This window comes from Heloderma suspectum, chromosome 6 (assembly GCF_057233095.1).
Source record: "Heloderma suspectum isolate Gila_16-S chromosome 6, 16-S_ref, whole genome shotgun sequence".
NCBI lineage: Eukaryota > Metazoa > Chordata > Lepidosauria > Squamata > Helodermatidae > Heloderma > Heloderma suspectum.
In genome coordinates this window covers 55,984,282-56,007,868 of record NC_139463.1, presented here as the reverse complement: position 1 = coordinate 56,007,868, position 23,587 = coordinate 55,984,282, and the positions used below count along the sequence as shown (strand labels likewise).

Genomic DNA, 23,587 nt, shown 5'->3' with positions numbered 1-23,587 from the left:
GTTGTCTGGTACTAGTGTTTGGATCCATGAATCTAGGAGGAATTGAAGACTATTCAAGGAAGAGCTCGATGCGTGTGGTGGGGGAGGGGAGGCAGAGGCAGAGGCAGCAGTAGGAGGATGTGGCCCATCTCCGAGGTAGGAAAATTGGGGTATTTTCAGACATGCCCACAAGAGCTGTAGAAATGTAGATATCCCAGACTTACCTTCTTTGTACTGATGGTGGCACTTGTTTGACTGTACTTGACGCTGCATATACTTTGTAAAACTGGGGAATTGGCAGATGTGGTTTGGCAAATGTGAAGGTTGCATGGGTCACAGTTGAAGCAAGGTGGAAGAAAATCCCTTGGCAGGAGCAGAAAAGTGTGGTGCTGGCACCTAGAAATTGTGAAGCACTCTAAGAATGTGATGTATTTTTCCTAGCCCCAGACTGAGGTGGTGTGTGTGTGTGTGTGTGTAGTGTTGGGGAAGAATATCTAGCTAACTCTAATTTAGGGGAAACATTCCTTTTTCTCCACTAATCCTGTGATCGGTTTGTCTCGCTTGCATGCCCAGGCTAAAAGTGCGTACAACTGGATGAAACATTTCCTTAAAATCAGTTTTTTTGCTGCTCCTAGGACCTCTGCCCCCAGTGAGTTGTTTTTTGTTTACATCAGATCACAGCAGTTCTCATGACTGCCATCCCAATCATGCAGTTCCTTCACCTTTGAAGTTCTAGCACAACCACCACCATCCCAACACAGCTGGATTATCGAAGGGGCCAATCTGCAGTGGGCAGCACCAGGGTTGATTTCATTTAAATCAGATTGATTTATATCATGATTTAAATTGCTTATCTGGGGGACTCAATTCTAATGATTTAAATTACTGAGGAAAATTCTATTTAATCATCATTTGTAGTAGAAGTACATTATTGTTTCATATAACCTGAATACATATTCAGAAATGTAAGTTTCATTAGAAGATAAGTACACACTAAGCAATTATTCTGAATTCTTTTCAGATTAAATTTCCTGAAAAATGGGTTGATGATTTGGTCATTTTAGTACTAAAGCAGAATGAACTTGTGAAGTCATTCAGGAGATGAACCAGCTCCAACTGTTCAATTAATCATGGTATTTTTGTCATGATGTGCCGGAATCACCACCACCAAACAAGCTTTTAAATTGTACTAATAAGATTGTTTATTCTTCTGGTTAGCTTTCTTCTTCAGCAAACAACAATATTAATGAAACACACACATGGATTTTTGAATGGTTAACTATTTCATTCTCTAGGGAAATGTAAAAGTTCTTTAAAAAAATAAAATTTAGGCAATTTCAACCACAGCAGGTACAGAAACATAATATTCCCAAATGGGGTCTTTTATGGCCTGCTGCTGTGATGCAGTGTATTTCCATTCTACAGTGGAGCATTCATGCAGCAGAAGTTTCCTCAGGAGTCAGGACTGCATAAATATGTTACGTTCACTTTCGGTTTCGCCTGCTATTCCCCTCCCCTATCCATTGCATTTATATCCATACTACTCCTCCTCCTCGTTCAAATCTACTCCATCTCCCCAAATTCTCTATTCATTCACTTTCTCTATCTTTGCACTTAGAGGGAGGCAAGACCTTGAGAGAGCCAGAGAGAGAGACCGCGAGAGATCGCATGTGCTTCTTTCTGCAACCTGCAGTGCAGAATAGGATTGATCAGGTTATCTCCCATCTCAGTAAACTGCTGTTAACATATTCAGAGAATATTATTAGAAGTTGTATAATTAGTATTCATGATCATACCTTTGACCTAGGCTCTTTTTTTCCTAATTGTTCTAAGAAAATTTCAAAATCTTGATTTTAGTTTTAAAAAGCGATTTAAATACAAAAAATCCAATTTAAATTTTTAAAAAAATACTTTTTCTTTAAAACAATCATTGCTTTCTGTCAACCCTAGCTAGGGATATGAGTGACCCAGGTACATATGAGCATATGATGTTGCCCTCAAACTGGGTTGGATCACTGGTTGATATTGCCCAGTACTGTTTCCTCTGTTTCCCGCGCCACACCTCAGACAGCAGGAGTATCTAGAGCAGAGGCTCTTACAAAGATCGAGCAGGTTCATATAGAAACGTGTGGTCCTTCAGGTACCTTGCTTCCAAGTCACACAGGTCTTTTTAGGTCCAAACCAACACCTTAACTATAAGGATCTGCCTAAACCAGGCCTAATACCACTCGGAATAGTTCTGCTGGACGACTTGTGATGGTACTGGAAAAATATTCATTCTTTGCTGCCATTGTTGTCAGAATGGGCCCTGAAATGGGCTCTAGCCTGTGTTTAATTGGCCTTTGTCACAGTCTCAACTTGTGTGATCTAACCATCATCTCTGCCACTTCATCTCCCAAAGTGCCCCAGTATAGAGCCAGTTGGGCTCTGTTCAGCAGGAAAGGGCGGTTAGGAGCAATCTTGTCAACTGCCCAAGTCATCTCCACAGACCACGGATCAACTAGAAATTTAATGAGAATGCCAGCCATGTTTATAGGAAACACTCTGAGAGCTGTCAGGAAGCTATCTGGATACACCAGCCTCTGAGGGTGGATCACCCTCATTTATCGTCCACTCCTGTGAAGGGGCAGAGCTCCTGTGAGCCTCACAAGGAAGTGATGTGATCTGCACATGGCAATGTAACCAAAAAAAGTTCTGCCATCCTCAGATCACCATACCAAATCCAAAGTAGAACCTGCCACATCTGCCGATGGCATGTTGACACAACTCAGTGGCCATGGAGTCCTGAGCAGGAAGGTAGCCTTGGCATGGCTCTTGAAGCCCCTCAGTACCAAGAGCATGGGGTTCCTCCACACCAGAGTTGAGAGCACCTCTGTCAGCTCAAGTAGGAAGACTGTTGGGCAGTGGGTGCGGTGGTTGGTACATAAATAGAAGACCCAATATTACCGTAGCAGTATATGAATGTGACATGAAACCCGAATGATAGCAGAACAGATGGTGAAACACCATCCACTGGAAATGTTTCTGAAAGATCCTCAGAAGCCTTTTCATGCACTTACACTTTTCATATAAGCATTTACAGTCTCATCTTTGTGAGGACATGCATTTTGTAATGTGGATAAGACAAACATTGGCCAATTTTCATTCCAGTGACAGAATTAGGTGCCTGTTTAGTGGGCTTAAAAGACACTGAGGTGACTTTTTGAAATGTAAGAAGGGTAGCCCATAGTTGTGGCCTGATCTTTGTGTTCAGCAGTTTCACAGTTCTTTGGGCAGTCACTGACAGAGCTGGTATGTCTAACCCAGTCTAACCAAAATAATAGGATTTTTGTGGAAAGGATGAATGAGAGAAGAATCGTAAAGATCAGTCTTGGTCATGAAGGAGGGGATTCAGTTTTTGCTCTTTTTCTGTAAGAAATTCATAAAGGTAGGGAATTGTGTCTAAGGGCAGAGTTCTATGGAGAAACTGCTTCTCTCCCCTTCTCCAGAAGAGGGTGGTAGTGGTGGATTCTCTTTCTGAAAGCAGATATCATATTGGTACCCATGAACACATGATCAAATCAGGTCATTGGTCCATCTATGTGGTCCAAGATGGGCTACTCACTAAGATTTAAGGGCATAGATTTTATTTGCAGTTCTGCAGAGTTGATTTACTGGCGATGGCGGGGACTGAACTTGGGACCTTTTGTGTGCAAAGCAGTTGCTCTCCCACTGAGCAACTTCCCTCTGTTATAAGGAGTGGCAAAGGTAATTATGTGGATCAATGAAAATCAACATGTTTGAAGCTGAATGAAAAAGAAGCAGGCAAATAGCTGGTCTGGGGTAATAAAACGGTGTTTATATTTTACTCTGAATAGCAATATAAGAAAGACACATTGAACTCTCCAGAACTCTGCAAGCAGATAGTACTGTAGACTCCTCAGGCCATTAATTGTCCCATGGAATAAAAAGTTCTGAGTTAGAGAGGACAATGGGCCAGAACATGTTTTGCATATGCTGTTGTCAGTTGTTGAAAAAGAACTGCCAGAATCCTGGGTAGGCTTTCCTGAAGACCCATTCCAGTCTCCCCCAACCAAGTGTATTGGATTACAATGGTCATGCTGGTTGTTGGAAGTTGTCGTCCAACTCATCTGGAGGGCACCAGGTTGTGGGAGGTTGGCCTATTGGTGTTTTTTCTTTCTTTTTCTTCTTCTTTAGGAATGGTAGTTCTTTGAAAAGAAAGGGCCAGAAAAATGAAGGCCTCACATTTTGGAACATTTTAAAAGCAAATGAACAAGCAAATATTGAGCCTAATATACTTTTCTGTCCAGATATACAATTGTATCCAGACTTAGGCATACTTAGAGTAGACCCATTGAAATTGTGGTGTAAGTTAACTCATGACTAACTTAACTCCCATTGATGTCAGTGGGTCTGAGTGACCAAATCTGAATATAGCCTGCTATAGTTTTCAGCAATGAAGAAACGAAATCACTGATAGGGTCAGCATTGACAACCTCTTGGTTAATCGAGAGGAATGGTCTTATAATGTCTACAGAGACTTCAGAAAGCAAGAACAAATTTCTACCTCATTGCTATTGATTTCCATGTCAGAATATGAAAAATAAATAGTAGAGCACCTTGTGGTCTAAGTAAATTATAACATGCAAATAAAATTCATATTTATCCAGTTTGGACGAAGGCAACAGCCAGAAATAGGAGGCTCTCCTATTTCCTGTTAGGTTCTGAGAAGCAAAGTAAAAGTGCTGACCTTGGAACTGGGTGGGGTCGGGGTCAGGGAGAAGTGGCAAGTTACTAGTCCTGGTTCCTGTTGCATAATTACATAAGGTTTCTCTGTGGGACAGAAGCAAGTGCAGGTTAAAATTCTACCAGCTTCAATGTATGTAATAGCTTTCAATGTATCTGTATCTCTAATTTTAAAACCTTTTAATACTGCTTTTCAGTAAAAAAAAATTGCAAAGCAGCTCACTATTTTAAAATAACAGTGTTGTAAACTAGCTTTCAAACATTGCTAAATCTGAACAGTGGACTGTTTTTAGAGGTAGAAGTTTAGGCCTGCCCTCAAAGGTAAAGGAAGAAGACACATTTCCAGAGGAAGGGCATTCTTGAGATCCTGGGCTATGGCAGAAAAGACCCTGCCCCTGCACATGTGATAGACTCTTTAGCTGGGCCTCCTTGGGCCTTGTTTGGGCAGGGGAGGGTTCATGTAGGAGCTGTCGTTCTGCATCCATCATTTAATACTGTGTCTGAGTAAAGCATGAAAGGTAGAAATGTAGTTTATTACATTTCTTTCGGCTCTTAAGATTCTGTTCTAATCTGAGACATTGAAGGAGTGATCCATAACTAGTCCGTGAATATTCCTTTTTATTCATTGTTACATCAGTTGAGTAGGAGAGAATGTGTGAAGTGGGGATGGCCAAATCAGTCTATTTTTGGTCTGTGCTGCTTTCACCTGTGTCCTGTTTCTGCATTGAACTTTAGCTGTGTGTTTTTACTCAACATGAAAATTTGCATTTAAATAACCATTTCTAACTGTATTTTATCTCCAAAATTCACATTTTTAATGTATTTTAATACTTTTTTGACTGAGAAACTGTGCTGGAGATTCAGGAAATGCAAAAGCTGATGAATAACTAAGTTGTGTTGTGATCTGCACATTAGTCTGGGAGTTGCAGATCAAGTCAATTCTGTAGGAATTCCCATAGGAAGATTGAGTTCCTCAGGCATCCCTAGCTTGAACCAATGTGTGTGTTTCTCTGTATCTTGGATCTATAACATCAACTGCCCATCCTGTAGATTATGTTAGTTAAAAAAACACAGAAGAATGCACAAAGCAAAAAATGGGCAGATTGGCACTTGGGCTACTGACCACACCCCTGCGAGGGAAGCATCATTTCCCATTTGTGCTTTGGACAGGTCTAGAGTAGATTTTTTTCACCATGGAGGCTTACAGTTTGAGCTATGGCTATGCTTGTGATAGAAATAAGCTTTCTGTGCAGCAGAGGACTCTACAAAAGGAAACATTGATGGGCTGTGTGCTGGTGATAATTCTGTTCCAGTTTTCATGGTTTCATCAAATTGGCGCAAGAAACAGAGCCATGTAGGGAACAAAGGCAGGAAGTCTTGCTTTGGTGAAATGTTCATGTGGTGTTTGTTAGCTCAGTATGACTGGTCCCAAATCAGACATGGACTGAGCCCATAACAGGAAGAGGAGAGATGGAAATATCCTCAGCCTGATAATTCTAGACTACTTTTGCATTTGGAAATAAGTTATTTGATACTTATACCAAAATACTCACCTGCATCAGAGTATAGAAATCCTGTTATACACTGAGAGATCCACAATTTTAATCTAGTCAGAATTAATTGTGCTTTGCCTAGAGTTTAACCTCTTTGAACTTCTAGCGAGCATCCTGTATTGTTGTGACAAGACTAGACAAGCTACATTGGATGGAATTTGGTAGCTGAAGTCGTTCCTTGCTATGATTTTTGCTAGTGAAAATGAGAAGCCTATCAGTTTTTCCTGTCCTCTGTTGTCATTGCTATAAATCCTGATGTTTACAGAGCACTAGGGATGCTGGAGAAATTCGAGACAGACTAAAATAAGCTCGAATTTCTAAGAATTCGATCTGCGGAATCCACTGTGGAGCGACCCCCTCAGGCTGCGCAGAGTCGGTGGACTTCCAGATGATTTTTCTACTTTCCTGAAATTTACGCATATAAATTCATTGGAAAATATGCACGTTTTTGCTGAGGAAATGTTGAATGGAACAGGGGACAAACGTTACATACTAAGGTAAATTATATGAACACTTACACAAATACTTATGTAATTATTTGCGTAAATTTCTGCATGATGAAAACAGTATTCGCATCCATCTGTGGGCAGACAATGGAACAAAAGGCACCTGACAGTCCACAAAACACAGGCGGAGTGGATTTCGCACAGTCCTTACATCCCTACACAGCATGGCTGTTTTCTCTGTTCTCATACTTTAAAAAGAGGAGTTTTGTGTGACGTGGTGTTGATGTGACTCTAACAAATGTTAACCGTTTAAGTGAAACCCCTTCACCCAGATGCCCTCATCCTGAGGAGCAGTGCTTGCACAGCTTGTCCTTCTTGGCAACAGTGCCAGAGGACACACATAAGTGGCCCTTAGTTAGTTTGAGCCTACAGGTCAAAACATGTTTCACTCATCTCTGCCTCCATTCTATTCTACATAAATTGTGTAGGGTTGGCATCATTTGGCACATGCCTAGGACCACTCCTCTGCCAAGGGCCCACTGCTGACTCACAGAGCTTCTTGGCACTGCTGCTCCTCCTCCTTGCTGTCACTGCCTGTTCCTGTGTCTCTCTGAGTGTGTGAGCAGTGATGAGAGAGGAGAAGGAGCAGCATGCACCAGTTAAGGACATAAAGAATGTAAGAGGAATGCTGGATCAGACCAGAGGCCTAACAGGTTAAGCATTCTGTTCACACAGTGGCCAAACTGGGCATGTTTAGCCTTGAGAAGAGAAGACTGTGGGGAGATATGGTGGTGCTCTTCAAGTACTTGAAAGGTTGTCACGGAGAGGAAGGCCAAGATCTCTTCTCGATCATCCCAGAGTGCAGGACACGGAATAATAGGCTGAAGTGACAGGAAGCCAGATTCCGGCTGAACATCAGGAAAAACGTCCAGACTGTTAGAGCAATACGACTATGGAACCAATTCCCTCGGGAGGTGGTGGGCTCTCCCACACTGGAGGCATTCAAGATAAAGCTGGACAGCCATCTCTCAGGGATAAGTTGACTTGGATACCTGCATTGAGCAGGGGGTTGGACTCGATAGTCTTATAGGCCCCTTCCAACCCTACTATTCTATGATTCTATGAAATAGCTGCCTGTGGGAAGCCCACAAGCAGGGCAAGAATGCAATTATTACCCTCCTGCTCATGTTCTCCAGCAACTGGTCTTCAGAGGTATGCTGCCTCTGATCCTGGAGCTGGTATTTAGCCATTGTGGCTAGTAGCCATTGACAGCCTTAGCTTGCATGAATTTGTCTAATTGCTTTTAAAGCCATTGAAGTTACTGGCCATCGCTACATCTTGCGGTAGTGAATTCTATAGTTTAACGATGTACTGTGTGAAGAAATACTTCCTTTTATTCCGCCCTGAATCTCTCACCATTTAGCTTCATTGGTTGACCCTGTATTGACGTATTATGAGAGAGTGATAAAACCATCTCCCTATCCATTTAAACCACACCATGCATAATTTTCTATGCCTCTATTATGTCTCCCCTTACTTGGCTTATTTCTAAGCTAATCAGTTCCGAATATTGTAACGTTTCCTCATAGGGGAGTTGTTCCAGCCCCTTGATAATTTTGGTCGCCTTTTTCTGCACATTTTCCAATTCTACAATATACTTTTAGAGGTGTGATGACCAGAACTGTACACCACTTTATACTGTGGTCGCATCAGTGTGGTCGTATAAAGTATGATATTGAGAGTTTTATTTTCAATTCTTTTTCTAATTATAACCAACGTGGAATTTTCCTTTTTTACAGCAGCCATACACTGGGTCAATGTTTTTATTAAGCTGTTCACCACAACTTGAAGGTCTCTTTCTTGGTCAGTCAGAGCTAGCTCATGTCCCATCAGTATATATGTGAAGTTGGGAGCTTTTGCCCCAGCATGCATCACTTTACACTTGCTTACATTGAACTGCATTTGCCATTTTAATGCCCATTCTCCCAGTTTAGAGAGATTCTTTCCGAGCTCTTTGCCATTCCTTTTTGTTTTGACCACTCTAAATAATTTGGTGTCATCAGCAAATGTAGCCACCTCACTGCTCATTTCTGATTCCAGATAATTTATGAGCAAATTAAGAAGCACAGGTCCTAATACAAATCCTTGTGGGACCCCACTGTTTACATACCTCCATTGTGAGAATTTACCATTTATTCCTACTCTCTGCTTTCTGGTCTTTAAACAGTTACTGATCCATAAGAGGATTTCTCTTCTTATTCCATGTCTGCCAAGTTCTCTTTGGTGAGGGACTTTGTCAAAAGCCTTTTGGAAGTCCAGATACAGAGGCTGATCTTAGGAACATGTTACATATTTTTATTAGAAGATCAGTAATTTCAGATTTAACTTCTTTAAGAACTCTAGGATGGATATCATCTGGACCTGGTGATTTGTCTGTTTTCAATTTGCCAGTAAGGTCTAGAACTTCATCTCTTGTCACCACTATTTGCCTCAGTTCCTTAGTCTTCTTTCCTGAGAATATAAATTTAGGCACAGGTGTCTGTCCTACATCTTCCATAGTGAAGGCAGATAAAAAGAATTCATTCAGCTTCTCTGCAGTCTATATTCTCCACTAGTATTCCTTTAACTCCATTGTGATCCAACAATACAACTGCCTCCTAGCTGGTTTCCTGCTTCTGATGTATTTAAATAATCATTTATTGTTGGCCTTGTTATTATCAGTAATGTGCTCCTCAAAATAACCTTTTGCATCTCTTACTATCTGCTTGTATTTCCTTTGTGAAATTTTGTTTTCCTTTTTTGTTCTCATTTGGGCAAGACTTCCAGTTTCTGAAGGAAGCCTTCTTTTCTCTAATAGCTTCCTTGACACTGCTTGTTAACCATGCTGGTGACCTCTTGGACTTGGTGCTACCTGTAGTACACATAATAGCTGAGCTTCTATTGTTGTAGTTTTGAATAACCTCCAAGCATTTGAGGGAGATTTAACCCTCTTGACACTGCCTTTCAACTTCTCTTTACCAGTTTCCTCATTTTTTTAGATACTTACTCATTTGAAATCAAATGTGACTGTGTTTGACTTCCTGGCAATTTTCCACTTACATATGAATTAAATATAAAATAAATTAAATTAAATTTGATAGCATCGTGGTCACTGTTTCCACTTGTTTTGACAACACTTATATCTCACACTAGGTCCTAAGCGACATCACTTAGGATTAAGTCCAAGGCCGCCTCTCCGGTCGGTCCCCTGACCAATTGTTCTAGCATACTATCTTTTAGGGTATCGAGAAATTAACCTCCTTGTCGTGACTGGAGCATGCATTTACCAGTTAGTGTGAGAGTAATTGAAGTCACCCATTATTACAATGTTTCCTTGTTTGGATGGATGCCTGCCCGCCCGCCTTATTTATTTATTTATTTATTTATTTAAATTTATCTTCATATCTTGAGATGGAGATTTCATTCTCCATCTCAAGATCATCCTAAGCATTTTGGTCAAGAGGATGATAGCATGTCCCCAGCACTAAATTACTTTTGGAGCCTGGTACTGTCAATCACTTTGTCACATCATCCACATTTTGTGGAGGAGTCTGCCCATTTTAAGGTTTCTAGCTTGCTTGACATGATACCCTCTTTGACATCCAGAGTGATACCACAGTTCCCTTGGGCTCTCACTCTGGGTGGATGCGCACATTGGGTCCAGAGGAAGAGAGCGAGTGAATGGGCAGTGGTAACAGTGATGAGAATGAGGTTGACCTGCTCAGAGATGGGAGCCCACTGAGGGCCTCTTGCCCAAGAGTCCTGCAAAACCTGGAGCCTGCACTGAAAATGGGAAAGTTGATGCAGCCTGTCCTATAGGGTTGTAAGATTGATGGAATAAGGGGTGTTGAGAACTTTGCACATACCAACTGAGCTAGAAATTTTAAATATACCCCTTTATTTTACTTGGAAGAATTCCGTGTAACTTGAAAACCAAATAGAAGGCATTGTCTAATTTGCTTTGTATTGCTTGTTCTGAAATCCTAAAAGCCCATGATCCTGAAATAAAAGCTGTCTGTAGTAAACACATGAGCTCTAGCAAATACAGCTTCTATTTTGCAAGCGTACATACATTTCTAGCTGTCTCTGTATGTATGCACCCCTCTTGAATCTGAAGTTGGTCAAGTATATAAGAAGAAACTCGCACATCAGTCCAGTCCGTTCACTCATGGCTTAGATTGTACTCTGATAAAGTTGTGGCTGCTTCTGCTAGGTGAACTTCCAAGAGGTGTGATGCTCAGACTTCTTAGAAACTGGGGGGCATTGGAGTACATATGCACCACATTTCAGCTTCCTATTTACTGTTGAAGTGGCTTAACTATTTTCATTCCCTCCATAAGTGGTTACTGAGAGCCCAAATACCTTCAAAGCATTAGGAAAGGGTCGATATCCTCTACCCCACCTAAAAGAGGAGTGGCGGAGGTAGAGAATGCTTAGGGAAACTAGTGATGTCAGCTAAATTTCTTTTAGTTGATTCAACATATGGCTTTTAATTGCTTAAATGTATATAAATTTGCCAGTGACCAAAATGGGGTTATTTTGGGAGGTAGTGGTGTGTGTGTGTGTGTGTGGGGGGGGGAGATCAGGTGGGGCACAGACATGGTGCATGGGAAGGGGAGAGAACTTAAAATGTAATAGCACAAGCTACCACCCTAATTAAAGGGCTATCTTTCCATATATTTTTCATCAGTTTGAGTATCTGAATTAGAAAACATTCCTCTCACAGTAACAAAGGTACTAAAATGGCTTCCAAAAAGTACGAGTTCAGGTCATAAATATTATGAAAGATCCAGATTTAAGAAGATGTTGATTTCAGCTGAGCCCCACTCGGCTTCAATTGCTTGTTGTTCTTATTGCTGGAAGGAAAGTCGCAGCAGTTTCACAGTAAGAGACAAATCTGCTAGCTTTGGATAATACTGTAAGCAAAGGGCACCTTTTAAGTTGCTTTTAATCAGCTGTTGTAGAGAAATCCACAAACACCATGTATTGAGCACTGAATGTTCTGCCTCTCGTAGGAGAACTAAAGGAAGGAGCGAATCTTCTCTCTAGCGCTGACACCATCCAACTAACTTTCCAGAGGGCAGCTCATTTCTTTCCTCCCCGCCCCCTGGCGTTTCCATCATGTACACACAAATATTTGTGAATTACACTGGAGTGGGTCTTCTCGCGTGTTCTTTGATTTCTTCAGTGGAGGGATAACTGATCACACAGTACAGCGGACAAAAGAGCGTTAACTAGTAGAGGAAAGCAGATGAACCGAAGGTCTGTGAGAGGCGTCACAGATACAGCAGTGTTTAAAAGAAGGGGTGGGAACAGAATAGGTGTGGAGATGGAAGCAGAGTTCAGTTATGGAAATGTAGTGATGGATTTAGTTCTTGGAGTTGTCCAAAGGAGAATTTGACCTGGCAAAGTGCCACCGACTTGCTCTTCCCTGTGCCTTTCAGGGCTTGATTCTCCTTGGCGAGGCGCCTCCCTCTGACCATGTATTAGGCGACTCATCCCACGCTCTGAGTGCTGATGTCAAGGTGGAGCCAGGGATTGACAGGCTGGTAAGTACTGAGGGGGATATACTTAATCAGGTATCAGTCTTTTAATGCCCCCTCTCTACCCCCCACGCTGACATTATATTGCTGAACTTCCTTTAGTCAGCTTCCTTGCCTTTAGAAGTGCCGTGTGTGTATACTACTTGTAGCCGTATAGCAAAAGAAAGACTATCCTGCCATGAAACAGTCATCGGCACATTTGGCCTTTAAAAGCCTGAATAAAACCTCTGCTTATTGGCTCTCTGCCTTTTGTTGTTTTTGCCCCCGTATTTGGGGAAATCCCAGTTTACATACTTCGGGGTCTCTATGTAGAGAACTGTGGGAGCAGCCAAAATGTGCACGTGCAAGTTGCTGAACCCAGAGTAGCATAGCACAAAGGCTCTAATGTGGGGGCAGATATAGGGCAAGGCACAGGGTTCCGGGTATGTTGCCAGATCAACTGCTGCTCTCTTCTGCTCCCTGTTCTGTGGCTTTTCCTTATCCACAGATCTGTCAGTGGAAACTATTTCTGCATGCAGACTGCCTTTGCTGCATATGAGCCATGGGGAAGAGTGGTACGTTTTCTAGACTTTTTCTAGGCATAGGCAAAAATATTCTGGAGAAATTTTTGAAGAAAAGTTAAAATGAAACAAAGAAACCTAAACAGATTGGCAAACCAAGGAATCTTCAGTATATACTAGACTCACAGTACCAAATGTGGTTATATCCCTTAAACTTGGTAGTAGTATATAAGATGGACATCAGACACTCCAAAAATACTCCTTAAAAATGCTTCTTTAAAAGGTTTCATTGAATAGTTCCTAATCAGTTTTCCCCATTATCCCTAATTAGATTGTTGGATGAAACCAGGTTTGGGGGAGGGGAAACCCAGCATCTCTTTCCCTAAAGCTTCATCTCTTCTGGAACATTGAACAAGTGGATAATATTTCCCAGAGAGTGTGAATGGCCCTATATTTACGATTCATCCTTCCATTTATGGTTGTGTAAGCTTGCTATTGTGAACAAGGAGTTGGACACATGTTTTTCTAGGTTTGTGCATTACTGTGGGCTGTAGATTAGTATTTATGCTGTCACAGTGCTGGTACACAATTTTCAAATTCTTATGCAATAGAATTAAACATATATTTTAATGTTTAAAATTTCTTTCCTTCTGACAAAATATGGCATTCAAGGAGGCTTTCACCAAGTTCATTAAAGCAATTTTAAGATGCACTGTAAAACTACCAGTATAACAGCAGACAAAATATTCTACAGCATTAGTGCAGCTGACTAGGAGAAGCAGCCAAAAACAATTTAAACAGTACTACAATTGACGTGGAAAAGGAGCAAATTCTAGGACTCGGCAACACATTTACTGGAAAAATTGTATCCCAGCTTTTCACCTATTTTCTTAGAGTGGAACATGTGACTGCACTCCAAGCTTGATATTGGCCAGGCCCAGATTGGCTCAGATTCAACGACAAAACTGCATCACGTGGTTTCAGATCAGTCTCTATACTGTCAACGTTCTTAAGTACTACCAGGACATTTTTACATTCATGGATGACCAGGCACCCAATACCTCTCTAGCTATGCCTGGACATCTCTTAGAGGTGTTTACTAGTTGTCCCAGCATTTATTTGTTTGTAGTTACTTTCTCTGGCCTTCTTGTAAGGGGGTGGGGAGGGGGACCTGTCACGTTGTATGTGTGGTAGAGCACATGGTTTCCATGCAGAAGTTTCCAAGTTCAGTCCCTGGTAACGTTTTGGATAGCAGAACTAGATAGCAGAGAGCTTTGGCTATTGGGTGGTAGAGAAATGTAATAAATAAATAAGTAAGTAAGTAAATACATAGGTAAAAATCTTGGAAAGGTCTCTACTTAAGAACATGAAGAGCACTGTCAGTCAGAGTAGATAATACTGTGTTTTTAAAAATATACCAGTGGTCTGGCTCTATGTAAGGCAACTTTCTAATTCCTGGCCCACGAAAATTGCACAGATGTGATGATAATGTATGTCAGCTATGTTTGCTTAGGCTGGTTGCAGGATTGTAACCATGTTAAATTGTGCCTGTGCACCTCTTTCCTTAGAGCAGATGGAGCGACAACACTGATTGCCAAAAGACTGCAGCCAATTTTCATGCTTTTGATCAAAGATCATTAACATGTAAATTACCGTTTGCACAATAATACATGCAAATGCTAAATACACATACAAGGCAGACTGCAAGTTTATATTTGGTGGTGGAGCTGGTTGTAATCTATAGCTTTATTAATCTGACAGTGTTGCCCTCAAAAAACACAGGTCAGCCTTTGAAATGTCATGAGATGTGGGTGTTGATATTCCCAGATATATGAAAAAGAAAAGATCTTGGCGATCAGTACTCACATTTGCAGGGGGCTCCCCCTCCACCATTCTAGAAGGCTACAGGGGGGCCATGATTGGCTAAAATTGGGGGAAGTCGGAGAGTGGATTTAATTAAGGGCCTCCTTTCCCCCATAAATTGAGTGCTGCTGGCAATATTGCTATATAAAGATATAACAAGCTGCCTTACACAGAGTTGGATTATTGCTCCATACAGCATAACACTACTTAGTCTGATTGACTTTGGCTCAAGTGTTTCAGACAAGGCTTCTTCCCAGTGAGGACCCCAGCATCTTTTAGCTGGAGGTGCCAGAGACTGAACTGTATGCAAATCATGCAGAGCTGCAGCCACTCCCTTTTTGAGGCGTGCTACAAGACGCTCATTCTTGCGGGCTCCGACACTTAACTTGCTGCTTGGTGCCATACATGGGTGGGTGTTTCAGCCATTTGGGGATGGGCCCCTCATCCCGGGACCCACCCCTTCAAGAATCTCACTTCCTGTCTACTCGCCTTTTAAAAGTATCTTCATACTAGTGCCATGTATAACGAACGTTGAGTGTGCACAGAAAAATTGGCTGTGCAGGGGATAGCAGAACAGATCCAGTAATGCATGCATAACCCTTGTGGAAGTCTCTTCATTGGGCATCGTATGCCAGCATGCTCAGCAGTTTTCTGGGTTGGCACATGGGCACTGTTTAGAGGGCTGGAAAAACAACAGTCTCTTGTGGCACTTTAAATACTAACAGTTATTATGCATAATCTTTCAGAGACCAGAATCCATTTCATCAGATGCTTGAAGTGTTCTCCTTAGTTGACAAGTCTGGTATTTTTTACATTTCATTTCTATCTGACCTCACACTCACGTTGTTTTTTCTCTATATCCATGTGTATGTATGCCTGCCAACAGAAGATGACACTCCATCCAACGTGATTTAGTGGACTCTTGTCTACAAATGCTTAGGCTGTAATAAATTGGCTAGTCTTTAAGGTGCCACAAGACTCATTTGTTGTGTTTGCTGCAACAATCATACAGCTAACCCTCTGGAAATTAGAGGACTGAGCTGACAGTTGGGTTCTCTCTTGTCTGTCTGTCTACCATTCTTCTCCCCTTCCCCCCATGTTTAGATTTATTTTGTGGATTCCTTGAGTTTGTTAATTTAAAGTATCTAGAGTGCCATGAATATGTTGTTGTTGTTGTTGTTGTTGTTGTTGTTGTTATATTTACTCAAAAATGACATTGAGACAGAACATTCATGTAAATTCAGATATTCAACCCAAAATATATCTGTCTGAATGTGAAATAGTCAAATCAGTTGTAGCTCCATTTCAGCTATCCATTCAAATATATAATAATGATGTTGCTGGGGTATTTTTCTCCCAAATTTCTTTGCAGGCATGAGGGTTAACTTGGTTTTAAAAAGGGATAACTGGGAAAGATTGATTTTTTAAACAAGTGTTTAGGAGCTTTGCACTTGTTGCTTACTTAGAGTCTTAAAATGTGTGAAAATAATTATGTGGAAGCGTTAACAAACCTTTGTTTCCAAGAAGAGATGAAGATCAGCTTCAAAAGGCTTATGTCTTTCCTAGGAAATGGCAAAGTGTCTTCACCTTGCCATGGTATTGTAGGAAGAGGCTCTCAGCTATGGAAGCTGCCTTCCATAACAAAATGATACATCACATGATGAATAGACAGCCAGACATTAAAAATAGACAGACCTACTTGGCTGCCTTTTGCTCCAAAGCAAAGCTTCCCTTGAAGAGCGCTTGTGAAGGCTGAAGGAAATGGTGTCTCCTTGGGTGTCCCTAATTCACTGGGCTATTGAAAGACAGCTGTTGCAGAGATAGTAATCTAAACTCCTGTACTTCCAGGTGCCAAGTCACTCTAGGTAATTTCTAGTGCCAGGTCAAAGAACAGGACAGAGATAATGTGTTCATCATCTAGGGACCTTATAATGTCTGACATAATTTTTCTCCCCCCACCCCCAAAACAGGGCACTTACATCACCCAGCCGTCAGAGAACCTTTGCACATCCATTGGCAATACCCAAGAGTCCCTTCCTGCCAAAACCTGCGGAGTGCCGAGACTGGTCAATGGAGTTATTAACACGTAAGGCTCTTGCAGAGACCCCCTTGAGAGAATGTGTGCTCGGTCGATGCTTGAATGGGCATTTTCAGCAAGTCCCTTGATGGTGCTAGGGCTGCTAATTTTGCCTGCGTCAAACTATTCCTAATTTTCATAATATTTATTCAGCATCAGTTTATACCATTTCCAGAAGCCTTTTGGTCCAAGTAGAATAGTCTGGAGACCAGTGAAGGGTGGGAACAAGACGTCTTTAAGGACTTTGGGCAGGAGAATGGAGTTGGCATGAGTGAGTAGAGCAGCCTTCCCCAATCTGGAGCTCTCCAGGTGTGTTGGACTACAACTCCCAACATCCCCAGCCATTATGGCCATACTGACTTGGGAGGGTGGTGGTTGTAGTCCAGTACATTGGAGTGCACTGGGTTGGTCAAGGTTGGAGTAGGAAGTGGGGGAAATATGAGGTGGTGATTGTTTTTAGGAGGGTGTTACTTGAAGATGAGAGGAAATCTGGGTTGCTGGGTGGTGGAGAGTTGCTCTTGGCATAGCATAGAGAGCCAGTGTGGTGTAGTGGCTATAGCGTTGGACTAGGAGCTGGGAGATCTGGGTTCTAGTCCCCACTCGTCCATGGAAGCTCATGGGTGACTTTGGGCCAGTCACATACTCTCAGCCCAACCTACCTCACAGGGTTGTTGTTGTTGTGAGGATAAAATGGAGAGGAGGAGGATAATGTAAGCCACCTTGGGTTCCTTGCAAGAGGAAAAAAGGCGGGATATAAATGCAATAAATAAATAAATAAATGATAGCTACGTTTTAGGGAGCACGTAATTCCCTTGTTACAGCAGTTTCACTGGCTACCTGTCTGTTTCTGGTTAGAATTCAAAGTGCTGGTTATGACCTACAAAGCCCTATATAGCTTGAGACCAGGCGGCCTTCCGCCATACAAGTCTGCCCAGATCTTAAGATCTTCTGGAGAGGCCCATCTTTTGAGGCCGCCTTCTTCAGAGGCACGTTTGGTGGTGATGTGAAAGGGCCTACGCGGTGGCTGCTCCCAGGCTTTGGAACTCCTTGCCGAGGAAGACTAGGCTCACTCCCTCTCTGCTGTCCCTCTGATGGCAGGCAAGGACTGTTTCATTCAAGATGTTTGGCCTATAAGTGGATATGTGGGTTAGATGCTGTTTTTATTCTGTAATTGTTATTTATTTATTTATTTATTATTATTATTAAATTTATTAATCGCCCATCTGGCTGGTCACCCACATTTATTGTATTTTAATGTGTTTTATTGTATTTTAAATTATTTTTGTAAGCCGCCTTGAGTGCCAGGTTTTGGTAGTTAAATGGGGCATAAATAAATCAAATAAATAAATATAAAATGATAGTGGGGGGAAAGAACAAAGGGTGGGTGAGAAAAATGTGAGCCCATGTAGTTCTACATAGGCAAGAGTAAGAAGCTGAAAGGCCTGTGAGGGAAATGGGGCAAAGCCAAGGGCTGTAGCTCAGTGGCAGAGCATGTGTTTTGCATGCCAGACATCCAGGTTTCCATCCCTAGCATCCCCAGGTAGAGCCTCTCTGAAGCCCTGCAGAGCTGCTGCCGTACATTGTCGACGATACTGAGCAAGAGGGGGACCAGTTTTGAAAGTTTTGACACTGTACAAAGCAGCTTCCTCTGTTCCTCAGTGAGACTTAATGTCTAAGGAGTGACATTTTAACCAAGGATGGGTGATGTTAGGCTTCAGTTTGAGTTTCTTACCTGGAAAAAATTGGGAAAAAAAATTGTTTTTTCTTGAGGACTGTTTTCCCCGAAAAATTGAACAGCTTTGGATTATGAAATATTTTCTTTTAGAACTTAAGACAAAGTATTTATATATTGTTACCCAGCCTTTACTCCCCTTAACTGATTTCTAATAACTATGTAATAAGAACACTTTCATAAAAGTCTAGAGATGTAGAATGTCTGGAAATAACGAAGCCATGGGGAAAAATGTTTCTTTAACCCTCTCTGTAAGACTCCCAGCATAGTTAGTTCTTTAATTCCTTATTAAAATTATTGATCTAAAGTATATTTTACTGATAGACATTTATGCTCAGTTTCCCAACATGTGATTGGAGTCACCACTGACAGTAAATGTGCATTACTTGACAGCTTCGTTTTTGTTCTATAGAGTCCCATGTTTCTGAAATTAGTAGTTCTAATCTATTCAGATAATAATTACAACTTTACTGCGTTTTCTTTTAAAAGTTTTAAAATGCAATGATAATTTTATGAGCAAACGAAGTCATACATAAAATAACGTTAGGAACAGAAAGGCTTCTATATATTTCTAAAGCAGTCCAACCTGGTGCCTCTGGATGTTTTGGACTACAGTGCCCAGCATTCCTGACCATTGGCCATGCTGCCTGAGGCGCATGAGAGCTGAAGTCCAAAGTATCTGGAGGGCACCAGGTTGGGGAAGGCTGTCTCAAAGCAACAAAGTGACTTTAGATCTGTAAAGAGCGCTAAAAAAAAGTATTGCTTATTTTTCCAAAATTTTCAATTTTTCTGAAAATTGCTTATCCCCCCATGGCCTCAACATTTCTGGAAATTTTACATCTCTGCTCACTACAAGCATGGATTTACTGGGTGGCCTTGGGCATGTTGCTCTTTGTTTAACAACAATGGGAATCTAGTTAAGTTCATTTGATAGGAGGGTTGTGATGGTGGTCACAAGGCAAAAATGCCCAATGTGTTCTTTTTCCGTTGGGCAGTCTACAGCCAGCCTTGACAGAGCGTGCTCCGGGAGATGGCTCAGATGCAGAGGAGCTGTTGCGTAAAAAGCAGAGACTAAGCGCCGTGTCTTCAGCTCCAGATGGAGCCTGTGTCGCAGCCCGCACACGCCCTGTCCTCAGCTGCAAGAAGCGGCGACTCGTTCGGCCCAGCAGCCTGGTGCCACTCTCCAAAAAGGTTAGTGCGGAAGACAATGGTATCATGTCTGTACTTCACTTGGTAATGAGAATTGTTGTGATGGTAGAGGATGATAGAGGAGAGATCTACAACTGGAAGTGAAAAGAATATTGTGGCCCAATGTAGGAAACACCCAAATATGGATTTTCCCATGTTAAATTTTGCTCTTAGTACCTGACTCACTAGAAAATCTGTTCACCAAGTCCCTGTGTTGCTTGTGTGATTAAGTAAAGTTTGTCAGGCTTTGTGGTGTTGGGCCTTCCTTAGGCCTCCCCTCCCAGTGCAGTTGCCCTGCCTCTCTTGGATTGCATTGAGTGGGAAGGCACTTTATGCCTTGGCCGACTGACTAGAGAATGGGCAAAAGAAGGAGCTTTTGCCTCTCTTAGCAACTGTCTGTTCTACTCTACGGAGGCCGGCTTCACAATTTTGAAAATACCTGCTATCTGGTGTGCTGGTCTTGAGCCAATGACCCTCATTTCTAGAGTAGGAATGGGCATGTCTCTCTTGCAGGATTGATTATTTATTTATTTCATTTCTTGAAATATTGATTATATCAGGATTATTGAGAGGATGTCAGTAAGGGGTGGTAAAGTGCCTTGCAAAGGAAAATGTACTATGATGAATGGTACAGGGATCCTCCCCTGCCTCGCGCCCCCCCCCCCCCAGTTTAAGGGACTGGCTTGCAATGTTTTGGGAAGGTGGACATTTGAATTCAGAATGTCTTTGATTATGGAGAATTCATAGAGCACACTTAGGCAGGGCTGTGTCATCTGCACTAAAAATAAAGCAAAAGTTGTGTACCACATTAACCCAAATTGTGTTTCCAAAAAGCTGAATTTTAAGAACTCTGTAAATACTGTCACTTTATGCACATTTTACATATATGTTTTTCTTCTTTGTTTGCAGCCCAAAATTTTAAACCATGGTTTGTTGTTGGGTTAAAATTCTGGGTTGTTTCTCCTCAACTGCCCAGAGTGCCAGAATCTCACGTCATGCCTAACAACGCAGGAGCAGAATGCCTCACCAGGTTGTTTGCTAAACTGTGTGTAAATTGGAACTGGTGAACAGGCAGGAGGCTGCACACTTGTTTACACATGGCCCCAACCAACCATTTGTTAGTTAATTAATTCTCCCATCGTTGGTCATTACATGCGAACCTGGTCAGTGGGTCTCCTCATTGGACACAACCCAGTCTTTGCCATTGTGAAAAGCATTTAAAGAGCGGCTCTTCCTTCTACTTTTTATTTTAAGTTGCAAATATGGTAATGTGGCATGTTCATGTGGGAAAGAGCCATTTGCATGAAATTGGAAATTCAGCTTCATTGTTTGTTAGGAGATGAAGAGTGTTTGGGGGACTGACCATAGTTGTCCAGGATGCACTATGGGGCCCCTGAGCCCAAAGTTGTGTCAGGCCAACCTGTCTCAGTTCACCAGTATTGATACAACTTGGATTAGGGCGGCTGTGCACATCTCCTCAGGGATAATTCAGGATGTTGTCAGTGGCTGTACATGAAATAAGTGAGCCAAAAGAGATGGACTGATGTCTTTTTCTAGTTCTGCAGATGTTCAAGCCATTTCACCATTCCTCCTTGCATCCAGGTTCATCGCAATAGCATGGGGCGGTGCAGCTGTGACACGAACCCCATCTGTGTGCTCTGTGGCACTCGGAGTTTGGTGCCTCCAGAAATCCAGTATGAAGCCCCTTTGATGGAGCGTCTCTCACAGTTGGACTCCTGCATCCACCCTGTCCTCTCGTTCCCAGATGGTAAGAGGCATGCAATTCAAAGGCCGTCTTTTAGGGGGAGACCAGAATACAGAATTATCCCCTTCCCCAGCCTAGTGTGAGAACCAGCATCCAGGGCAGTAGAGAAGTCCTTGTTTATCCAGTCATGCAGGTTCTGTGGTGATCCCTTGGAGGCGGGAATCATGTTGATAGTGGTTGTTTCCCTTCCCCGAGTCCATGGAGGCAGATCAGCAGGCGGCCACCTGGTTTGCAGAGCTTGAACGGTTTTTGGACAAGAAAGGGCCTGGGAAGGAATTTGTTTTGGCTCTCCTAGGGTTCTGCGCCACTTTGGCACCGACTCCCAGGCATTCCTGACCTAGTTTGTCGAGGGCTGTGCTGTATGGCATGCAGTGCTAGAATCCTAGTTGGTATCATTTAAACAGTTAAGCAAGGAAACGTCTCTTTCCCTTTCCCCGCTCTCTCCGCTGGGTTCTCGCTCCACTATAGGAGTTGGTTCATAAGGTGTTGTGCCCTCGTCTGGACGATGTGGTATCTGACTGGAAATTTCCAGATGACGTAATAACATCATAACAACCTTGGTGAAAAGGATGCTAATCAGGGCTTCACAAACTGCTAAGAGAGTGCCATCTGGGGGCCCTCAAGAGACCTGCTGCCTTGAAATACTTGGCTAGGTAGGGAAACTGTCCGTTTCTCTCTCAGCAGGTCACGATGCCGTTTTGTCGCAGTCAGACTTTGGCTAGCAGTGTAGCAGAGAGCTTGAGGAAGAGTAAATGAGATGGTTGCATTTTCGGCTGGACTGGCAGATCAGAGGGAATTACTTGTCTTAAGCAGCTGTATGCTTTCTTCTCTCTCTCTCTCTCTCTCTCTCTCTCATATATATATGTATGCACACACAGATACTGATACAGATAGAGCATCCCCACAGTGCAACCCACTTGGATACCTGTATATCCAATGGCTAGCATCTTTTGCCTCACCTTGTGTCTACCATAGAGCTGTGGTTAAAAGGCAAGAGCCGTAATTGTCAAATTGTTTAGAAAACACTTGCTCTGTGTATGGTGTGTGTGTGCGTGTCTGTGTCTTCCCCTTTTCATCCTGACACTTAAGCATCTTTCGGTTAATATCCCCAGCTCACACCGTCTCATCAGCTGCTCTCCTGTTGTCCAACTGGCCTTTCTACCTTACGCCTCTGCCCTTGTTAATAATTTCATTGATTTATTAACAGTGCCCATCAATTGACATTCTCTGAATGGTTATCAATAAAATGTTTAAGACAATAAAAATAAAATAGATAAGAATTGCACCAAATAAAACAAACTACAGTATAAAACTGAAATAAATAAAACAAGCAGAACCCCCCACAAATTAATCTAGCAGAGTAAAAGCACTAAACTAGTTTAAGATTAAAATGCCTGGGAAAATAGAAAGGTCTTCCCTTGGCACCAAAAAGACGGTAAAAACAGTGCCAGGTGAGTGTCTCGGGGGGTGACTTTTTTCAGTCTTCTCTTGGCCTCTAACCTCTGCTTTGGCGTTCTGTGCCCAGTCTTTATTGCTGTGTGTGAGTATTGCTTGAAGCCCAGTTAATTCTCTTTGTTTCTACTTCACGGTCTCTGTGTAGACATATGCTTGTGCACTCTGGCTGGATGCAGAACCCATCAGGCTCCCCCAGGGGCTGTACCAGTCAGGCCTCCTTGTGAAGGGGATTCTATAAATTTGGCCACCCGCATCACTTCTGAAGGCTGGTGAACCCTGTGCAAGGCTTCAGAAGCTGACGGCAGTGCATGAGTAAATGCATCTGGGATGTGCTGGCCCTTCAGATATCTCAGCCCCAAATAATTTAGGGCAGCCCTCCCCAACCTGGTGTCCTCCAGGTGTTTGGACTATAACTCCCACCTTTCCTGATCATCAGCCTTGCTGGCTGGGGCTGATGGGAGTTGAAGTCCAAAACATCTGGAGGTCACCAGGTTGGGGAAGGTTGATTTAGGTCTTTAAAGGTTAGTCCAAGAAATGAACCAGTAGCCACTGGAGTTGATGTAAAGTCAGAGTTATGTGCTCCATGCAAGAAGCCCCAGTTAGATATCTGGCTGCCGCATTTTATCACATTAAAAGGTGCAGAAGGAAAAGGAGCTGCTTTGTCTAATATGGATCAGCTCTGGTGCTGTGACTTTGAGAGC

General features: G+C 42.4%; 1 protein-coding gene across 8 annotated transcripts in view; it reads left to right on the top strand.

Annotated features, from left to right (window-relative positions):
• KANSL1 (KAT8 regulatory NSL complex subunit 1) overlaps positions 1 to 23,587 on the top strand; it is a 178,544-nt gene that overhangs the window by 120,326 nt on the left and 34,631 nt on the right. For 7 of the 8 annotated variants that reach the window (XR_014783797.1, XM_084804467.1, XM_084804466.1 and 4 more), the window contains 4 exons: positions 12,208 to 12,312; positions 16,640 to 16,755; positions 19,474 to 19,669; positions 21,269 to 21,434. Coding sequence is in view for 7 of the 8 variants with exons in the window: in XM_084804467.1 (XP_084660593.1) it covers positions 12,208 to 12,312; positions 16,640 to 16,755; positions 19,474 to 19,669; positions 21,269 to 21,434 (583 nt within the window). In the remaining variant the exon portion in view is untranslated. The remainder of the gene's footprint in view (positions 1 to 12,207; positions 12,313 to 16,639; positions 16,756 to 19,473; positions 19,670 to 21,268; positions 21,435 to 23,587) is intronic. The other variant, XM_084804470.1, reaches the window with a different exon arrangement.